We start from the raw sequence: 20161 nt of genomic DNA, 5'->3' as shown, positions 1-20161 counted from the left end.
GCAAAACTTGATAGTGAGGTACATCAATCATGTGGGGGTCACACTGTTCGCATGCAAGGCATAGTGTATGCTAAGGGCAATATAACCACACATTGAAGGGGGTGAGAAAGAAATATAAGCACAAAACCCTCCTGTATCAGAAGGGAGAATTTACCACTGCCAAGAACAAACCCCTTCATAATAATAATGCATAACCCAGCAAAGCCCTTCTACATACTTCATCACCTACACACAAAAGACCAGATTTGTTGTAAGGTTCAGAGTTTCAATAAGAGTTATATAACTTCCTAAGGCTCACTTTTGCGGTTGTTGCCTAAAAGGCTGAAGTTTGTAGTCATTTCAGATCTCCTACGCTATGGAGGTGCATTTGATAGTCTTTTGGTAATGCAACAGCAACAATAGCATATCGAGTGTGGTCCCATAAGTGGGGTTTGGGAAGGGTGGGGTGTACGTCGACCATACACCTACCTTTGTAGGGTAGAGAGGTTGTTTCCGATTTTTTCGGTAATGTATTTTGAAGAAATTTATGAAGTATGAATTTTTTTTTGAGAAGGTAACATATGTGTATATTGAATAAACCAGTACATGGGTTGTACTGAAACCATATTTACAACATATCAAAAAGGAAGAAAACTGAATCTAAATCCTAAACAGAGCCTAGGATATCTATATTTCTGAAGTACGATTTGGAAAAAAAAAATTTTAGAGCAGTAACATAAAAGATGATTTTAAAGATCTTAAAATTTTTTGTCTTTGGAGTAATTTTCCATAATTTCTCTTTTTTTTTTTTTTTTTGAATTAGACGAAAAACAAACAAATCTTACATCCTCAATAGACCACAATTTTAAATGTATCACTTTGACCTTTCTTTTATAATTTATCCTTATTAATTTTTTACACCATTTCGCTCTCTCGATTGTTGCATTCAAAAAATTTATGTAACTTCTCTCATCTCACATTTTCTCAAAATGTAAAATCTAGTATTGATTTCTCTTTGAGAAAAGTTCCTTAAAATGCTGGGGCAAAAAGTTATTGTGTAAATCCAATGCACAACTATTAATACACCTATGTAATGGAGACAAATTTAATATTATGGGGGAGGAGTCTGATTGTTTTATTAGCTAAATAGTTATTGTTTGGGTTTCTTGCTTTAGCAACCATCTAAAAACTACTTCTAAACACAATTTTGAAAAAGCAGTCACCCAAACACAATTTGTTCTCTGGACAGGAACTTTCAGAAAACATTACTAAAACACAATCGGAAAATATTCCCAAATAAATAAGGTGTGGAAAAAACATTCTCAAATGTATAAGAGAGTAAAAATAGCAAAAAAAAAAAAAAACGGTAATGTACCAGAATCATCAAGAATTATTAATGAAAAGATAAAAAAATTCTAAATTTCCAACAACCTCAACTAAATATTTAACCAGTAAGAAACTATGGAAGATTATATAACTTACAACGTCTTTTCGTACTGCTTCCATTTCCTCAGGTGTTTTTGCAGAAAATTTTTCATCATAATACCGTTCTCTCCATCCTGGCGCTCCCAATTTGACCTACAACAACAAACCGGATAAAAAAGATGCAGAATGAACATGTAAATAGTAGCTGCTACCAAAGGGAGTATAAACTGATTGTGACGATTAGTTAAAAAGTTAAATAGCACAAGCTGCTAAAGATCTCAAAGAAAAAGAGCAACATCCACCCTCGGCTGCTTAGAAGTGGGGCTAATACATTTTAAAACCTAAATGAAAAGGTGACAATCTGCAAAAACGATCTCAGGTCTTGCCAAAGTAGACACATACAGTTCCATGAACCATAGAAATTCATCACCTTCTCAGAGATTTCAAGTAATTCATCCAAATTTGATAAGCCAAAAGTGCAATTCATCTTGCTTTCAGGAAATACTAATAGCTAGATTACCCGAGCATATTTGGCGTAAACACACCATCTAAAACTCCTAGTTTGGTGTTTTTAACCCTTTTCCCATCAGCGGATCAATTTCCTAAACAATTCAGAGGCACTATTGCCTCTTTTATGTTTGAGTGGGGAAGCTCTAGGGGGATCTATGATCCGATTTTTTGTCTTTTTCAGACTTCATACGGTGACTTTTAACCAGTCAACTAGCAGTCTTTAAGAGAAGCTCCACCGACTTCAAGGTAGTCATGTAAAGTCGATAGGCCAAAAGTTCCATTCACCTTTCTTTCAGGAAATACTAATAGCTAGATCACTTAAGCAGATTTGGCACATGCCTCATACTACTGATACAGTGTTTTTAACCCCTTTTCTATCAGCGGATCAACTTCCGTAACAATTTTCAGAGAGAATCCATGATCTGATAATTTGTCTTTTTCTGACTTTATACTCTGGCTTAGAATCAGCCAACTAGCATTCTTCAACAGAAATTCCTCTTATTGGCCTCACTTTTTTTGTTTTTTCTAGTTTGATGGATAAAAGTGACAATCGACTGATAGGTCTCACCGGGTAAACCCGGACTAACAAGCTTTAACACATACGTATAATAGAGCATGCTCCTAATATAATCCCAGTCCCAAACTAGAATAAACTAGTGCAGCAGCCCACGGTTTGATGAAGTTTGTCAATTATTGACAAAGATGAAATTGGATTAAAAATTTGTGCTCAAGCCTTCTTTTCCTTTGACTCTCGCTTAACAGCTAAGTCAAACAAAGTATCATTTTCCAAAAGCCAAAATCTCACTATACAATTCAGCTCAATCTCTTTCCAACAAACACTCAGATTAATTTCATCTCAACTATATTAGCGACCTGAACTTAAACCCAAGTAGAATCACTAGTTTGACTCTGATATCCAAATTCACCAATCAGATTAATCTATGATGATCTTAAATGCTACATTATTTTCTGAGATAATCAAACCCACAACTTCCAAGGAGAGACGGGAGATGTTTATTTTCGTACCTTGTCTTCTTCAGGATTCTCTGAGTTAAAACTATCGTTCTTCTCTCGAAGCAACTTGTTTAGCTTTGTTTTCAATTCTTCCTTGTTCTCAGAAACCTGAATGGCATAGAAAAAGATTAAAAGATATTTTGTTTACAATAGTAATAAGCAATACATGTTGTACCTGTCAATAAAAAAGTGAAAGGAAAACTACCAACTCCTATAAGCAAACCTAGACATTTTTATTTCATGCGATATAACTTAGCCCTAAGTGATATTCAAAGCTAAATAATGGCTTTTCAATTCTTGTTGTAAGTGAAAAGAAAACTATCAAGTCCTATAAGCAAACCTAGACAATATAATATCAGAAGATACATCTTAGCTCTAAGGGAATAGAAGTGGGGGACCCCCCAACCGCCTGTGTCTATCTCCATGCTCCCCAGACATAGACTACGTACAAGGTAGTACTCTTGGAAAGATAGATTATCACCGCGTGAACATAACATTACAGTAAGTCACGAATGTAACTCCCGAAGGATCGACCAATATTCTAAATATAGTAAGGCGGAGAACTGTTGTTCAGTGAACCGCCAGAGTGCAGAGGTTGTTCCCATCATTGAAGTCAGGGTGTGGGACTGACCCTTCCGAATGAGAAAGAAGAGACGTGCAACGTTTCATTGGAAAAAACAATGCGAATATCATATTGACTTTCTCTCGCCCTACTTCTAAAGATAGAAAAAGTTGGAGAGAATTTCAGAAAGTCATGGCTGGAGTCAGAATACATAAAAAACGCCTCTGCTAAAGCAAGAAAACATACTTCAATTTCAAGGTCATTCTCTGCTTCTACAATAGCAGCTCCTATTGTGGCCTCGGAGCTCAAACGTAATAGTTTTTTGGCACGGAGGTTAGCCCTTTTCCTTTTGTTTCTTCGGGCACTGGCAGTCTTTTTATCATCAGACGTTTCAGACTGTTCATTCTTAATGTCGAAGACGGAAAGACTAGAGGTGGTCTGCCCAAGCTGATCAGGTCTACAAGATTTTGATGTTCCTCCCTGTTCATAGGGGGAAGGTGAAGGACCTGAAGCAAGACGAGAACCATGGAATCGAGCAACTGGAACCAGAGATTCAGGTTCAGCTTGAGGTGCAAAGTCGTCTCCTCTTTTTGCCTGCGCCTTTTCACGCCTAATTCTTTCAGATTGTCTCTGAATAAACCACAAAGTTAGTTGAGTAAAAATCCATTTTACATGCAGGAGATCAAGCAACAGATGGTGTTGAGCCTAGATACAGAAGAGGCACTTTTACCCCTTATGAAAGAAAGGCGCAATAAGAATGAATAATGATCTTTATCCCAAAAGAAGAATGAACCAATAAAAAAAATTTTAAAAAAAAAGAAGAATGAACCAATGAAATAATTCCCAGTTCAAAAAAATATGAATTAAAATAGAATGGTTAATTGCAGAGTAAATGTTAGATCATTGATATGCAATAAAATCAAGTAATATGAGTAAATGTAAACAGATTTTATAATCTCTATTTAGTGGATATACAATTGAAAGTTAATTATTGCCGCTAAAACTAGTGCCTGAATTTCTACCCCAAAAAGAGGACAAAAAAATCAATAGCACTATCCTTTCCTTCTTCATTTGTGATGGACAGGGCATTCATAAAAACCTTCTATGTTTAAGATGCTAGTCATCTTTATTACCAGAAAAAAAAAAAGTCACTTGAAACCAAAAAGAGTATTCAGTAAGGCCACAATTTCCTTTTTTTTTTTCAAAAGGAAGGTGAAAAGCAGTAAATGATCAGACAAGTTCAGACCTGATGCATTTGAGATCTCTTTTGGAATATCTTATCTTCATATGATCCTACCGCCTGAATAAAAGATTCTACCCTGCCAAGGTTTGGCTGAAAAAGGAGTAAAAGAGGCAAATTAAAAGGTTAACAACAAATTTCGAGAATAAATAGGTAAAAAGGTTATACAGGAAAATACACAGATTAAAGGGCCGCTGTCAAAGGGGTAACCAACTACCTTGCTTGCATCAGTCAGATACCCTCCCAAAGACCTAAACTCCTTCTTATAAACAGCCATCAGCAAGTTTATCGCACCCTGATAAGATAAAGGACAAAGATCTTGATGATTAATGATTATCCTACAACAAATTTATCAAACAAACTTGGATAAATATTTTGGGGTTTCTTACAGCGAAAAAGAAAAAACTTATCCATTCATAAACATAATAATTATATACCAAAAACACATTATCCGGAGATCAATCTTCAAGAAGACTAAACAACTCAACGATCCAACTGTTTTAAAGCATGTCATATTTCATCAAAAGACAGGGTCACTACGCGCACTCCATACCCCTTCACATTGGATTACAAACAAAGGGAGCAGAACTTCTCTTTACATCAAAAATCAAAGCATTGATTTAAGGATCATTGGATTCATCCAATACAACGGCAGGAACACCTCTATATTTCAGTAACCACCTTGCAGCGTAACAACAGATGATTGACCAGCTCATTCTGGTCTTTAGAAATAACATAATCATATTAATATTTTAAGCCCTTTTATCTATAAATAGTCTTGAATGAGGATAGCTTCCTATGTCACTGTCCAGGTGATGAATATTAATCTTGTGGGTCATTTGATTTTACACATTATTACACAAGGAGATGGCCTTGGCTCAGCGGTAAGCTTGCTTACCGTGGTGTGCCAGGGTCGGGGGTTCGAAACGCCCCTCCAGCGAAGCTGGGGTGAGGGCGCGTAGGTCAGGCCCGGAGTGGTCCCCCCCTCCCCGACACCTACGGAGTAGGTATGAACCGGGTCGTCCCCATTACACAAGGAGCATCCTTGGAGTAACCGGTAAAGTTGCTGCCATGTGACCAGGAGGTCACGGGTTCAAGCCTTGGAAACAGACTCTGGCAGAAATGCAAGGCAAGGTTGCGTACGATACACCCTTGTGGTGAGGCCCTTCCCTGGACACCGCGCATAGCGGTAACTTTAGTGCACCGGGCTGCCCTTTTTTACACAAGGAGCATCCGTTTATCATTGCTCTGTCGAATGACTTGACCAAGCAAGTTCCTATTTGACACTTTCATCTCATACTAGAACATCAGGCTTGTTTCGCGAAATCCAGTCCCCATTGAACATTGGGTAACAGCAAACTGAATCTTTCCATCACTGAACCATTGCAATTCTCTGAACTCTCAAATCCCACACATAATCCTAATCGGTATAAACAGTATCATGTTCAGTTGCTTATCCCAGATTATAAAACCAACTATCAAACGTCTGTATGAACCCTCCAGCGAGGGCATCCACCAACCCATCCAGTATATGTTGTTTCTTCCATTGTCCACCTTCAAGATAGTGTTTGAAAATTTTGTCATAAGCTAAACACCAAACAATGAGGAGATTGCTGTTATGGTCCCCTGACATGGATCTAATTATGGGACGCGGCACAGTGAAATCTGATGTTTCCATTCTACGACCTATGATGTTGGTTCGTTAAGAGAGAACCTGCAATCTCTCAAGTTGAAGTACTGAAAAACTGGAATATTTTCTGCTTATCTTTCATGGAATAAACCTGGATTTTTAATACATTCTGATAAGATAACTACCCCTAGAAACTAGGACATGACTTCCTAACATTACTGGAATGAGAAACTGCAAACTGCTATAAAGAGATAACTACTACTGACTGAGAAACTGCAAAGATATAACTACTGAAATACTACAAATAATTACTAGTCTACTGCAACTAACTACTACTGTACCAACTACTACTGTAAACTGTTGGAGGCTAATGAGTAATAACAATTGCCTTGGAAACACCTACTTACTTCCTCAAACCGTATTTTGCTTGCTATGACCATGTGCAATCCTTCTTTAGAGGCGAATCTCCAAAAGCCATAATCCTATGGAATTAAGTTTCATCCTTGAAAGAAGGAAACACATAATTGACAGGTCGTCTATCATAACCAAACATTGCACCCCCAAAACCTTGTCATGGGGATAATGTACCTTTGCCATTAGCAAAATTGGAAACTCCATATAATACCACTCGATTGTAATGTTTCTCAATCCAACACAGCCTCACTAGATGGAGTGTGCAAAAGCACCACCATTATTTTCCCACTCTATATGCATGCAACACCATTTAACACAAGCAGTGCTCTCAGCTTGCTTTTCATGATACTGAAAAAGTTAACACAACTTCCTCTGATAATCAGATAAATTTTAATGTCACTGCACAGCAAACTTCCTACTGTTTTCATTTTTTCACCTTCAAGGTTAGATATATGAGCACTATGGCAGTATATTCTTCAGGGATGCTATACATTTTGCAGAATCTCTTCCTTTTCCTCACAAAATGTTCCGCACTTTTTCACTCATATATGATCAGCCCTTGTCTTTCCCCCAAATTTAGTTTTTCACATTTAAAATTCATTATTGGCTACAAAAGGCAGGCAACAGCTTAAGAGACAAACTTCTCAAGGTCAAGGAAATATTAATCCTTAAATATCGTGAAAACCGTCAAAGCATGTCAAGTAACAGTACTATAACATTTTTTAATACAAAACTAGTAGAGAAGTTCAGTTAGGAGAAAATGCAAGTCATAACAAAGACATAAACCAATTCTCATTGAAAATACACCTCGCGAATCTCAAGTTTGGGCACCAGTCATAACAAATACATAAACCAATTCTCATTGAAAACAAACCTCGCGAATCTCAAGTGTGGGCATATGTGGTAGAAAATCATTGCCAACGAAGAAGCACATAAATATGAAGTCATCGACAATACGCTCCAAATCAATCACAAAGGGAGGATTGGGAATTCTCAAATCATATTCCAGATACTCCCGCAGAGTCCAAATGTTGAGGAACTGAAATGCACAAATAGAGGAAGCAAAATTTTGAAAACTTACATTGGAAAACCACAAGCAGTCGGGACATAATATTTTTGATAAGACTTTAAAAAAAAAATCTCAAACGTTACCTGGAATGGTTTCTTTGCCACAACCTCGGCATCTCCTTTCTCATCGAACTCCCCTGCTTTTCGCTTTGCCTTTCCTTCGCAATTTGCAGCTAAATGACCCATTTGACCACAAAGGAAACATTTGTCCTGCTGGCCTGGAGTAAATACAACCTAAAGGTAGACATAGAAGAATTCAACAAGAATCAGCATAGAAGTATATTCAAAATAATGCAATTAAGCACCATCACTACAAAATATTTAAGGTTAAAGTACCTAATCACTCCTATTGTTTGACACACTTATTAAGTCCTAATGAAATTTTTTGAGACTAGTATGTCCTACTTTTCCAAACTATTTCATTACAAGTTTGAGTTGCCTTTGAATTTAATTAAATTGTAATCTTTGACCTTGCTCAAGCTGATTCCAAGTAAAGATTATTATCCAAATTACTGATTTTTTGACATGAATGAATTAAATGATTAAGGTAGGAAGACTTCATCTAGTTTTATATGAAAACCAATTTTATTATGAAAAAAATACAGACTACATACATAAATATTAGTCATAAAAACAATGTCCAATGATGACAATAGATTAAAAAGCATACAACATGTGCACCAAATTATTTGAAAGGAAAAACAATATTGGTTGAAATAAAGAAGTAATACCTGCGGAATCAGAAAATTAAAAAAAATGATTATCACTTCAAAATAGCAAACAGATATAAGTTTTAACTACATCAATGTATGTTATGATGGATATGTGGGTTTACTAGGAGTGACAAAATTAAGAATGAGGATATCTGAGACAAGGTAGGAGTGGCCTCTGTGGAGGCCAAGATGAGGGAAGCAAAACTGAGATGGTTCGGACAGGTAAAGAGGAGAGGCGTAGAGGCCCCAGAGAGGAGGTGTGAGATGTCGTCACCGGTGGATATAAGGAGACATAGAGGTAGACTGAAGAAGTATTGAGGAGAGGTGATTAGACAGGATATGACACATCTACAGCTTGCCGAGGCCGTTATATAGATAGGAGGATATGGAGGTCACAGATTAAAGTAGAAAAGCTAATAGGTTGTTGAGCATTGTCTCACTTTCATGCGGGATGGGATTGGTGGTAGTTTGGTGTCCCTTACCTGTTTCTCCTTAAATACCAGTAGTATTAGCAATACCCACGTACTTTCTTGTATTGTGATTTCTGCAACTACCAATTGTTTCTCATGCTTAGGTTATCGCAGCTTAGGGAGAGGAAGAAGGGCTTGCACAAGGTGTTCATTGACCTTGAGAAGGTGTATGACGGTCCGAAGGGAGATTCTATGGAGGTGCTTGGAGGCTAGAGGGGTACCCGTGGCATACACTAGGTCAATTCAGGACACGTACGACGATGCGAAGACTCGTGTGAGGACGGTAGAAGGAGATTCGGAGCACTTCCCTGTTTTGACAGGGTTGCACCAGGGATCGACTCTTAGCTTGTTTTTATTTGCCTTGGTGACGGATGTTTTGACGCAGCATATTCAAGAGGAGATGCCTTGGTTTATGTTATTTGTTGATGATGTTGTACTTATTGACGAGACTCGAGAGGATTTAATTATAAGTTGGAGGTTTGGAGACAGACCCTTGAGCCTAAAGAATTTAGGTTAAGCAGGACCAAGACGGAGTGCTTGGAATGTAAGTTCAATCATTAGTCGCATGAGACTGACGTGGTAATGAAGCTGGATTCTCAGGCCATTCAAAAGAGGGAGAGTTTCAAGTACCTTGGGTCTATGATTCAGGGAATAGTGAGATTGACGAGGATGTTACGCACCATGTTGGGGCAGGGTGGTTGAAATGGAGGCTCGCTTCGGGAGTCTTGTGTGATAAGAAGGTGCCTCCTAAGCTTAACGATAAGTTCTACAAAGTAGCTGTCTAACTGGCTATGTTGTATGGAGCGGAGTGTTCGCCAATTAAGAACTCCCACGTCCCAAAGTTGAAGGTGGCGGGAATGAGGATGTTGCGATGGATATGTGGTCTTACCAGAAGTGATGGAATTAGAAATGAGATTACTTGGGAGAAGGTGAGAGTGGCTTCGGTGGAGGAAAAGATGCGAGAAATGAGGTTGTGATGGTTCAGACATGTGATGAGGAGGTGCATGGATGCTCCAGTACGGAGGTGTGAGAGGCTGGTTGTGGATGATTTTAAGCAATATAGAGGTAGGCCAAAGAACTATTGAAGGGAGGTGATTAGACATGATATGGAAGTTATAGCTTAAGGAGGACATAACCCTTGATAGGAAGGTGTGGAGGACGTGGATTAGGCTAGAGGGTTAGTGGGTAAGAGTTCGTCCATAGTAGTAGGGAAGAGTGCTTTGTTTGTAAATGTGCCTATAGTTTCTTGTTCGTGGTGTTTTGGTGGTGTCTATGATTTCGCATAGATTTACCGTGTTAACTTGTAGGTGTCTTGTTTCCTTTACTATCTAACGCCGTGTTATCCCATTTTATTGTGTGCTTTTATGTTTTTTGTTTGTTATACTGTTATCTGTCCTGAGTCAGGAGTCTATCAAAAACAACCTTTCTACTTCATCTGAGGTAGTGATATGGACTGTGTACACTTTACCCTTCCCAGACCCCACTTTATGGGAATACACTGGGTATGTTGTTGTTGCATAGATTATCCCATTATTTGTCGTTGTTACTGTTCCTTTCATGAATGTTATGTAATGCTTCCCTCCAGTATTTGTTTTGCCTTCCTTTCTTCTGTATATTCTTTGATATGTGTTACCCGAGCCGAGAGTCTTTAGGAAACATCTACGCCTCTATGAGATAAGGGTAAGGTCTACGCACACTCTACCCTTCCCATACCCCCCTTGTCATTGTTACAGCTCCTTTTCGTGAATGCTATGTAATGCTTCCCTCTAGTATTTGTTTTGCCTTCCTTTTTTCTGTATATTTTTTGATACGTGTTTCCTGAGCCGAGAGTTTTTAGGAAATAACATCTACGCCTCTCTGAGGTAAGGTAAGGTCTATGCACACCACTTGTGGGATTTCACTGAGTATGTTATGTTGTTATACTGATGTTATCATTTCATTTGCAAATTTAGAACCGACGTATTAGCATGGGTAATGAGAAATGTCTGTCCATATAATGAAGTTTAGCACTAACCTCTCTGAGTATGGAGAAGTGAACTTCATGTGTAGCCAAACCCAACATAATTAGATCTGCATCCTGTGGTAGCACCAAAGAACATAATTGTAAGTAATCCGGTAGAACATTCATGAAAAAGCAGGAAGAAGATTCCCATCCAAAGATTTGCACGTAATTCAAAGGACAAGACTTACCAAACCATAAAGACAGTGACGCATATTTGGATCATGACCAGTAAGATTCCTTTGCTGGCGGATATAGGACATGATTTTATGCTCACCTTCACCCGGGACATTTGCATCAGAAAGTACAACCTTCAAACGATAGTTGAATCATAAATAAGCACACAAAATTTTTTTTGTATCTTATAGAGGTGCAGAAAAGAAAGCGACTGCACCAAACAACAAAACCAAAACCAAATAATCTTAAATTGAAAGAGCAAGAACTTTACAGGAACAGTACCTTAATTTTTTTCCATCCTGGATCATGGTTTATTCTAAGATGAATATAGTATTGAAGAGAGACCGACAATGTAGCCATGAATTGTGTTCCGGGAGTAATAACATTTGAATCAAAAACTTGGGAAACCTGTTTAGGAGGAAGCTTCCTACCCTCCCTCTCAAATTCCTCACGCAACTTTTCCTCCTCGGCTGCCTAAAAAATGGATTCCATGAGATAAAACTTGAGCATAAATTCTACTCACCATTAAAGAATATAAAGGGCATGTACCGCATCTGCTGCATCTTTTGCTGCTCTAAAACGTCTAGATCTTTGCTGGTTCATTTTTGCCCTTGGTGCAACACCATCTATCAAATACATCCAGTCAGTAATTAGTGAGAAATATAATTTGTTTTGTACAGGAAATTGTTCAATGGAGAATCAAAAGATCAGAAAAGATCCATATAAGAAAATACAGGAGGATCAAGGAAACATTAAATATTAAATATAACTTGAATTTCTAAGGATTTTATTTATTGGGGAGGGAAGTAAAATGCAGTTTTAGTCCCCTTCTTTATAATTCCGATTTTTCCCATTTTGCACTTGACAAGATGAATCCAAATTTTTCTTTGAGTTCCCAAGCAATAACAATCACCCCTTTCCCAGATACATCTGACCCATACTCTCATTTTCTTTGAAATGTAGAATCTATACATTAATTGAAAGACAATTTGACCTTGTCACCCACCAATGGCCATATATAGCAGCTTTCGAGGACGCACCATTGAGAAAAGCCTGTCTATGTAGTCAAACATGCACTGGAAAACCTCATCGAATGTGGTTGGAGAAGGCTGCATTAGAGAGCATCGGATGTTATATTATAGAGAATAGCATAAATAGCTGAGATATCTAACAAATATATACCATGAAAGTAGAATCGTTCAAACATGTATCCAATAGAAACATAGGTCATCAACAAAAGAGTATAATGTTCCAACTATTAATCTTGACTTTCCCATTCTCAATATAGCAGAAAAGAAACAACTCAGGAAAGATTCCTGCAGCTCAAAAAAGGATCCGTGGGAAGACGAAAGAAAAAAATAACCACTCAAGGAACCTAAATATAGGTAACGAAATGAAGTGGAATACAGTAATCTTAACCAAATAAGCATATAGTTTTTTTCTTTATACAACTATAAATAGGTAAAAGGACAAACTTCCACCAAAAGAAATTATCACATGTGACATTAATGCATTAGAAAACTAAGACATGCATTGATAACTCATTTTCTATGTCATTTATCTTCTTTTTAAACATTATTTATCCAAAATTATATTATCCTTTGAAGGCAGAAGGTCCACAAGGTTGTGTTTGTGGCATCCTCTAGCTAGATCAACTTCTTCTCTCCCTATGGGTTGTAGTCCAAAAATACTAAGTTTGAGTGACATTGACATTTAACATATAAGACGTGGAAATGTAAGGATGCCTTTCCTCATAAATATCGTGATATGGAAATATTTGACCAATACATAAGCACGTCACTTGCAAAACCAAACTGATTCTAGAAAATCAAACTTCTCATTACCCAAGATCAGTATCTTATTTAACTCGAAGTATCTGACAGAACAATAAGGGGCTCTCACACAGAATTTGTAACAAACCCAGAGAGAACCACCAAAAGGGTTGACAGATATCATAATGACAAAGTATATAATCAGCACTAAGCTAAGCAAGATTTTACTGTCACTTAATAATAAATCTCTATACTGCCTGCTTTTTTCTTACAACTTGACCATAAATTGCTCATGTTCTATAGAGTTGTCAACAGTGATAAAAAAAATGACGCATGCCACAAGCAGATGAAAAGGCATGCATCACCTGTGATGACTTAAAACGTTACAAAAGTACCAGCAGTAAACTACTTATCTATTCTTTTTCTTTTGAAAACCGTGATGTCCAGGCCAGCTTTCGCTCACCTTGACTAATCCGAGGGATACCTGCCACCGGCAACATGTCCCAGATAACTCTGAACTCTGTCCACCAGGATAGGACAGATGGAAAGAAATTACTTAGTATTTTTGTCTCTGCCAAGATTTGAACCTGCGACCTTATGGTTCTCAACCCACTTCATTGACCACTAGGCCCTTGGATGCGTAAACTACTTAACTATGTCAGCCTCAGGGTTCAGCAATAATATAGAATAGAAAAGCCAATGATTCATGAATATTTTTACAACTGTGGTATCTAAGTCAGCTTGCACGCATCTTGATACAAGAACGACCTAGATGAGAAGAAGACTAACGAATGGAAGTAAAACACAAGCAAGCAAACTAAGACAAAACCGAAATTCAATATAACAAGAAAAGTAAAGATAGATGACTTGACATAAGAATCCACAAAGAAATAAGAATCTAAGGGTGTATCAAACCCAAAGACCCCTAAAACATGTAAATCCAAACACCAAGCCCTTACGGTGACCGCAAAGGGGATTAGATCCGCTTTACAATATCTTGAGTACCTATGATGGTGACCACATCTGCTGGCATGTGATGTTTGGACATAGAATCGAGTCCTAATGGGCAAGGCCAGGTGCTCTTATTTTACGACGGTAGGGACGATTGCTTCCATTACTGACCAGAAAGACACCAAATTCTCCTTTAGGTGCTTCAACTGCGGTATAGGTAGAAGGAGCTGGTACGGAAAAATCTTCTGTATAAGGTTCGAAATGGTGAATTGAGGTAGAGTAGACCGATGATCCTGTAGTCATTTGGCCGGTTATTGAAAGAAAAAGCTTGCATCTGCTTCCCCTATTATATAACCGGTCCCGTCTCTCTCCAAACCTAACGTGGTAGTTTCCCATCATAGTGCTTTCTATCTATAGATTAAGCCATTACCTATGGAGTACTATATACTAGTATTTCCTTTGCTTTCCCCAATTCTCATATACAAAGTTGTCCAAAAAATAGAAAAGGAAAAAACAAGACCATCCCTTCAGTCATCACATGTAATACAAACCCTCTCTTCCCTCACCACATCCACCTTCTTTTATTTTCTTCTAGGCATGTTCTTGATTTTTGATCAGCCACCTAACCTAATTATTATTACCATTTATCACGTTGAAGTAGGACTTTGGACTGATTCTACTCCTCTTCTTCTCTATATATAAGTGAATAGATCTTTGTGATTCAATCGATTCGATTCTCGTTCTCACCCTCGGCGAACTCCATCATTCCTAAGCAAGGAACAACACCGGCTTTTCCAAGCCCTACACTAATTGGCTTTTCCAAGCCCTACACTAAAAATCCCTCCCAATGGAATGTTTCTTGTCAAAATATCATCAAAAACTAAGAGAAAATGACCAAACTAATGGCTATTTATACTATTACATAAACGGGTGAAATTACTAAAATGTCATTAATGAATATTTACATTCCATAGGCGCCTCTTCTAACTCTCCAAGGCCGCCCCTTCTTTATACTTCAAAAAGTGGAATCCCAAGCAATCCTCCAAACATGGAATTGCTTTATTGAAAGCTCAAAATAAGTCCTCCATACATGCCCTTGTACCCTCAATGTGACCAAAGCTCGAGTCCTCATGTATTGGCCTCGAATGATGTCATCAAAAGCTACGAAGGCCATTTGGCTCGTACCACATATCGACTAATTCCACGAGGTTCTATGTCCACCAAGGCTTGGACAAATAGAAGGAAATCACCTAGTGTTTTTTGTTTCGGCTGGAAATTGAGCTATGACCTCATGGTTCTAACTAAACTTAATTGACCATTAGGCCGCACCCTTGGATGTTACTAGAGATTCATGACTTGCAACAACTACCACGCCTTTGTCCTAAACAAGTTTGGTTCGGGTATATGAATCGTTACTTATCCATTTAAGCTCAGTTCATGTTATCGGCATACTATATAAAATAAAAGTGAAAATAAGTTAAATATATATAAATAATAGTAATAATATTACAAAAACATAGTAATAAAATAGAAGTTCTCTAACAAGAATAAATCCTATTCCCAACTAGTAAATACCACATGTATGTATCTTTTTCTTCTATTGTGCTCTATTTTTAGTTAAATTCGCATTGATCCCAAAAAATGGTAGATCTTTCAAGACAACTTCCTCTAATGTGATTTTAGGTCTAACTCGAACCCTTTTAACACCTTCACTCACAATGGCTTCACATGGGTAGATCAATGCATTTGTAGGTCAAGCCTCAAGGCATGCCCAAGCCATCTTATGCGACTTTCTCTCATTTTATCCTTAATGCACTTTACTCGCTCCTTTCGGCGAATGTGGTCGTATTTAGTCTTATCTAATCTTGTATGACCATTGATCATACATGTATTCTATCATCCACATCTCTACAATACTCATTTCCAACATTCACTACCAGATAATATTGTAAGACTTATAATAATTGTTTTGAAGAACTTACATTTCACTTTAGTCGGCATCCTTCTATGACGTGATACTCAAAAACATTTCTCAACTTCAAGTCCTCAATAATCTGATTTAATTATATAAAAATATTTTTCATCTATCATCTTATTCTATTGAAACGAAGAGCTTAGATATCTAAATTGTTAGTAATTTGGCAGTGTAGTTTCTTTAGTCTCTCCTTAACTTCACTTTACATGCTAACTAAACTTGCATATATGTATTCAGTCTTACTTCTACATATCCTAAAACTCTTTCTCTCCAACATGTTTATCCATAGCTCAAGAGCATAGTTGACATCTTCACTGGTTTCGCCAATTAACATAATACAATCAGCAAATAATATACACCATGGGACCTCATCTTGTATTGTGTTGGTTAACTCATCCATAACTAGGGTAAACAAGTAGGGCCGCTATGTCTATACATGGTGTAGATCCATTGTTATGGGTAACTCATTTGTATCTCCAACAGTCCTACTACCTTTCATATGCTAGTAGCAGCTCCTTCATGCATGTCCTCTATGGCATTTATACATTCAATATTAATACTTCTCCTTCATTACTCACCAAAGGACCTAGTGTGATGCCATTATCATATGTTTTCGTTAGGTCAATGAACACCATATATAGATCTTCTTCCTTACGCAATAAACTTCCATTATCTTCTTAGCAAGAATGCCACCTCCCTCGTAGATCTACCAAACATAAATCACTCTTGTTGTATTCGTAAAGCTGCGTTCTACGACTCTTTCTCAGAGTTCCATTGCAGGACTCATAAGTTAAGTGATGTGACAGTTTGTATAACTTCAGATATTCCTATGTTATTATAAACTATAGAGGTATCAAGTTGTTGAGCCACACTATAAAGGTTTGGGATAGGGTGGTAGAGTTGAGGTTAAGAAGTATGACACTATTTTTGTTCGACTACTGAAGCCATCCATCTCGTAAGGAGACTGGTGTAGCAGTATCGTGAGAGGAAGGACTTGCACATGGTGTTCATCGACTTAGAAAAGGCTAATGATAAAGCCCCAAGGAGGTTTTATGGAGGTGCTTGGAGGCTAGAGGGGTACCTGTGGTGTATGCTAGGGCGATTAAGGATATGTATTACGGAGCCAAGACTCGTGTTAGGACAGTGGGAGGGGACTTAGAGAACTTTCCTGTCTTGATGGGGTTACACCAAGGATCGACTCTTAGCCTGTTTTTATTTGTCTTGGTAATGGATGTTTTGAAGTTGCAAAATTCAAAGTGAGGTGCCTTGGTGTGTGTTATTTGTGGATGATGTAGTCTTATATCTTGATTGATGAGACCTGTGGCGGAGTTCATGCTAAGTTGGAGATTGGGAGGCAAACCCTAGCGTCAAAGGGTTTAGGTTGATTAGGTCCAAGATGGAGTATTTGGAGTGTAAGTTCAGCGAGGTGTCGCATAAGACTGATGTGGTTGTAAAACGTCATACTCGGCTACCTAGAAGAGAGATAGTTTCAAGTATCTTGGTTCTATGATTCAGGGGAACGGAGAAATTGGCGAGGATGTCACGATCAGATTGGGGCAAGCCGAATGAAATAAAGGCTCGCCTCCGGTATCTTGTGTGACAAAAAGGTGCCTCCTAAACTCAAAGGCAAAGTCTACAGAGTGGTGGTTAGACCGGCTATGTTGTATGGGACGAAGTATTGGCCAGTCAGAAAATCTCACATTCAAAAGATAAAGGTGGCGGAGATGAGAATGCTACGGTGGATGTGTGGGAGTACTGGGAAAGGTGGATTAGAAATGAGGTTATTCGAGATAAAGTGGGGGTGGCTTTGGTGGAAACCAAGATGAGGGAAGCGAGGTTGAGATGCTTCGAACATGCGATGAGAAAGGGCATGGATGCCTTAGTGCGGAGGTATGAGAGGTTGGCTAGGGATGATTTAAGGTGAGGAAAAGGTAGACTGAAAAAATATTAGAGAGAGGTGATTAGACATGACATGGAGCAGCTTCAGCTTACCGAGGGCACAACCCTAAATAGAAAGGTGTGGAGGAGGCGAATTAGGGTAGAACGGAAGTAGGAAGGAGTGCTTCATTGCTAGTATAAGTGCTAGTAGCTATATTACTAGTATTGTTTCAAAGTGTGTTATCGTTCGTCGTATTACTTGGTAAGTCTTATTTATGTTATTATTGGGTGTGGTAATTCCTATTATTTCTTGTTCCTTTACTATTTCTTTCTAGACTATTTTATCTTGAGTCGGGGGTCTTTCAAAAACAGTCTATCTATAGGTAGTGGAATGGACTGCATACACTTACCCTACCCAGACCCCACTTGGTGGGAATATTCCGGGTATGTTGTTGTTGTTTCAACATTCGTCGGGAATCCTACCACTTCTTAGTGTAGTACTGACTAGCTTGGCGAGTTATATTCTACTCCAATATCTCCAAGACACTTCCAAACCACTATGGGGTACAATGTTGACCACAAATTTTCATAGTATTTTTTACCTCTGTCTATTTAAGTTTAGAGAGTAGCTAAATTTCCCACCGTGCCAAAAAAAATCATGACTTGCAGCATGTTAACATCAAAGAAAAGACAAGAAAAACACAATAAGATGAGTATGATCATAGTTTTACCGATTTATATATGAATCACAAAACAATTCATACTCAATTTATATATGAATCACTAAAAAATTCAAAAATACAACACAGACACACTTTTCCTATATATTAATTTTTCACTTTTTCCTACCTGGAATTTAGGGTATGAAACTCAACCAATTAATAATTAAGGTGTGTTTTGATAGATAGTTAGTGACAATTCAGGTTGGAAACTCGCGCACCTAATAGTTCATGTATGAAACTCAAAAAATTGATATACTTCAGGTATTTTTTTACTTACCAAGCAATAATCTATCAGAAGTAAAAGTTCACTTTTTCCTACCAGAAATTTCAAGTATGAAACTCAACCAATTAATAGTTAATGTGTGTTTCTTTTGATAAATAGTTTGTAATAGTCCAGGTAGGAAATTCGTGCACCTAATAGTTCAGGCATGAAACTCAAAAAATCGATATTGTTGGTAATAGTTCAGGTAGGAAACTCGTGCACCTAATAGTTAATGCATGAAACTCGTAGAATAGACATACTTTAGGTGTGTTTTTACTTAGCAAGCAATAATCTACCAGAACTATAAGTAACTAAAATTGAAAGGAAGATGATTTGAATGCATACACACACCAAAAGTATCTCGTCTTTTTCTTTTTTAGTTTTATACCTAAGCTATTAGGTGCATGAGTTTCCTATCAGAACTATCACCAACTATTTAACAAAAAACACGCCTCAACTAAAAATTGTTCACTTTTTCCTACCTGAAATTTCTTTTGATATATAGTCGGTGATAGTACAGGTAGGAAACTGGTGCATCTAATAGTTCATGCATGAAGCTCTTTTTTTTACTTAGCAAGCAATAATTTCACACAACTTTTAAGTAACTATAAATTGAATAGTATTAGAATACGTACTCGATCTTCGGGATGAAAACAAGGATGAATAATACCATTCATATCCAAATACAAGTTATCATATTCAATATTATTGGGATTAGGCTTACTGTTATCAACAGGAACTTTAATTCCTTCAATAACAGCAGCTTCTTCTTCAATAACATCAACTATGACCATTGGATATTTCTCCGCTAACCAACGGTAAAATGCTGGTACTCCCATTGTAAATAGCGATAAGTGAAAATATGGTTTGGTTACTGTGTAACAGAGATTTAAGGAAGGAAGGAATGTGTATGTGAAGAATGAAGAATGGCGGGCTTGGATTTTTTTTTTCAGCTGGAGGAGGAAAAGTGGTTAGGGCATAGAATGAATGTGAAAGGACGAAAATGTCCTTTTTTGTTTATGTAGAACGGCGGCTGGGTGAAAATATCTTTGTGAAAGAGCACGATTGAAGATCTAAAAAAAAAGATACATTTAATTTTGTGTTTTTTCTTTTTCTTTTTTACCCATGAATAAATAAAGTCAAAATATCATAAACATACACCTTAATTTACCATATTTATATAAATTCTTACTCTTATAAAACAATTATACAAATCTCAACTAATTGTGTATCTTCGTAAGATGTATTATGTATCTCGACAGATTCAAAATCAAAAAAATTATATGAGTATATCTTTACAAAAGAAAATATGTATCTTCGTTGGATGTATTATGTATTTCGATAGATTCAAAATCAAAAAAAATATATCAAAAACTAATTATGTATTTTTATAAAGAAAA

At 37.3% G+C, this 20161-nt stretch overlaps 1 protein-coding gene across 4 annotated transcripts in view; it reads right to left on the bottom strand.

The window, feature by feature from the left end:
• Window positions 1-19768, bottom strand: part of LOC107850743 (5'-3' exoribonuclease 3) — a 26539-nt gene extending 6771 nt beyond the window's left edge. For 2 of the 4 annotated variants that reach the window (XM_016695478.2, XM_016695480.2), the window contains exons 1-14: window positions 19397-19768; window positions 12208-12310; window positions 11751-11827; window positions 11484-11675; window positions 11216-11335; window positions 11040-11102; window positions 7927-8076; window positions 7649-7813; window positions 4948-5025; window positions 4737-4823; window positions 3737-4120; window positions 2941-3036; window positions 1462-1557; window positions 155-225 (exon numbers count right to left, since the gene is read on the bottom strand). In XM_016695478.2, coding sequence (XP_016550964.2) covers window positions 155-225; window positions 1462-1557; window positions 2941-3036; window positions 3737-4120; window positions 4737-4823; window positions 4948-5025; window positions 7649-7813; window positions 7927-8076; window positions 11040-11102; window positions 11216-11335; window positions 11484-11675; window positions 11751-11827; window positions 12208-12310; window positions 19397-19600 — 1886 coding nt within the window. In that variant the 5' untranslated portion in view covers window positions 19601-19768. Of the gene's footprint in view, window positions 1-154; window positions 226-1461; window positions 1558-2940; window positions 3037-3736; window positions 4121-4736; window positions 4824-4947; window positions 5026-7648; window positions 7814-7926; window positions 8077-11039; window positions 11103-11215; window positions 11336-11483; window positions 11676-11750; window positions 11828-12195; window positions 12311-19396 lie in introns of those variants that run through there. The other 2 variants (XM_016695481.2, XM_016695482.2) reach the window with 2 other exon arrangements.
• Window positions 19769-20161: the final 393 nt, after the last annotated feature.

This window comes from Capsicum annuum, chromosome 12 (assembly GCF_002878395.1).
Source record: "Capsicum annuum cultivar UCD-10X-F1 chromosome 12, UCD10Xv1.1, whole genome shotgun sequence".
NCBI classification, from domain to species: domain Eukaryota; kingdom Viridiplantae; phylum Streptophyta; class Magnoliopsida; order Solanales; family Solanaceae; genus Capsicum; species Capsicum annuum.
The sequence above is the reverse complement of the archived record's forward strand: the minus strand, read 5'-3'. Positions and strand labels throughout refer to the sequence as shown.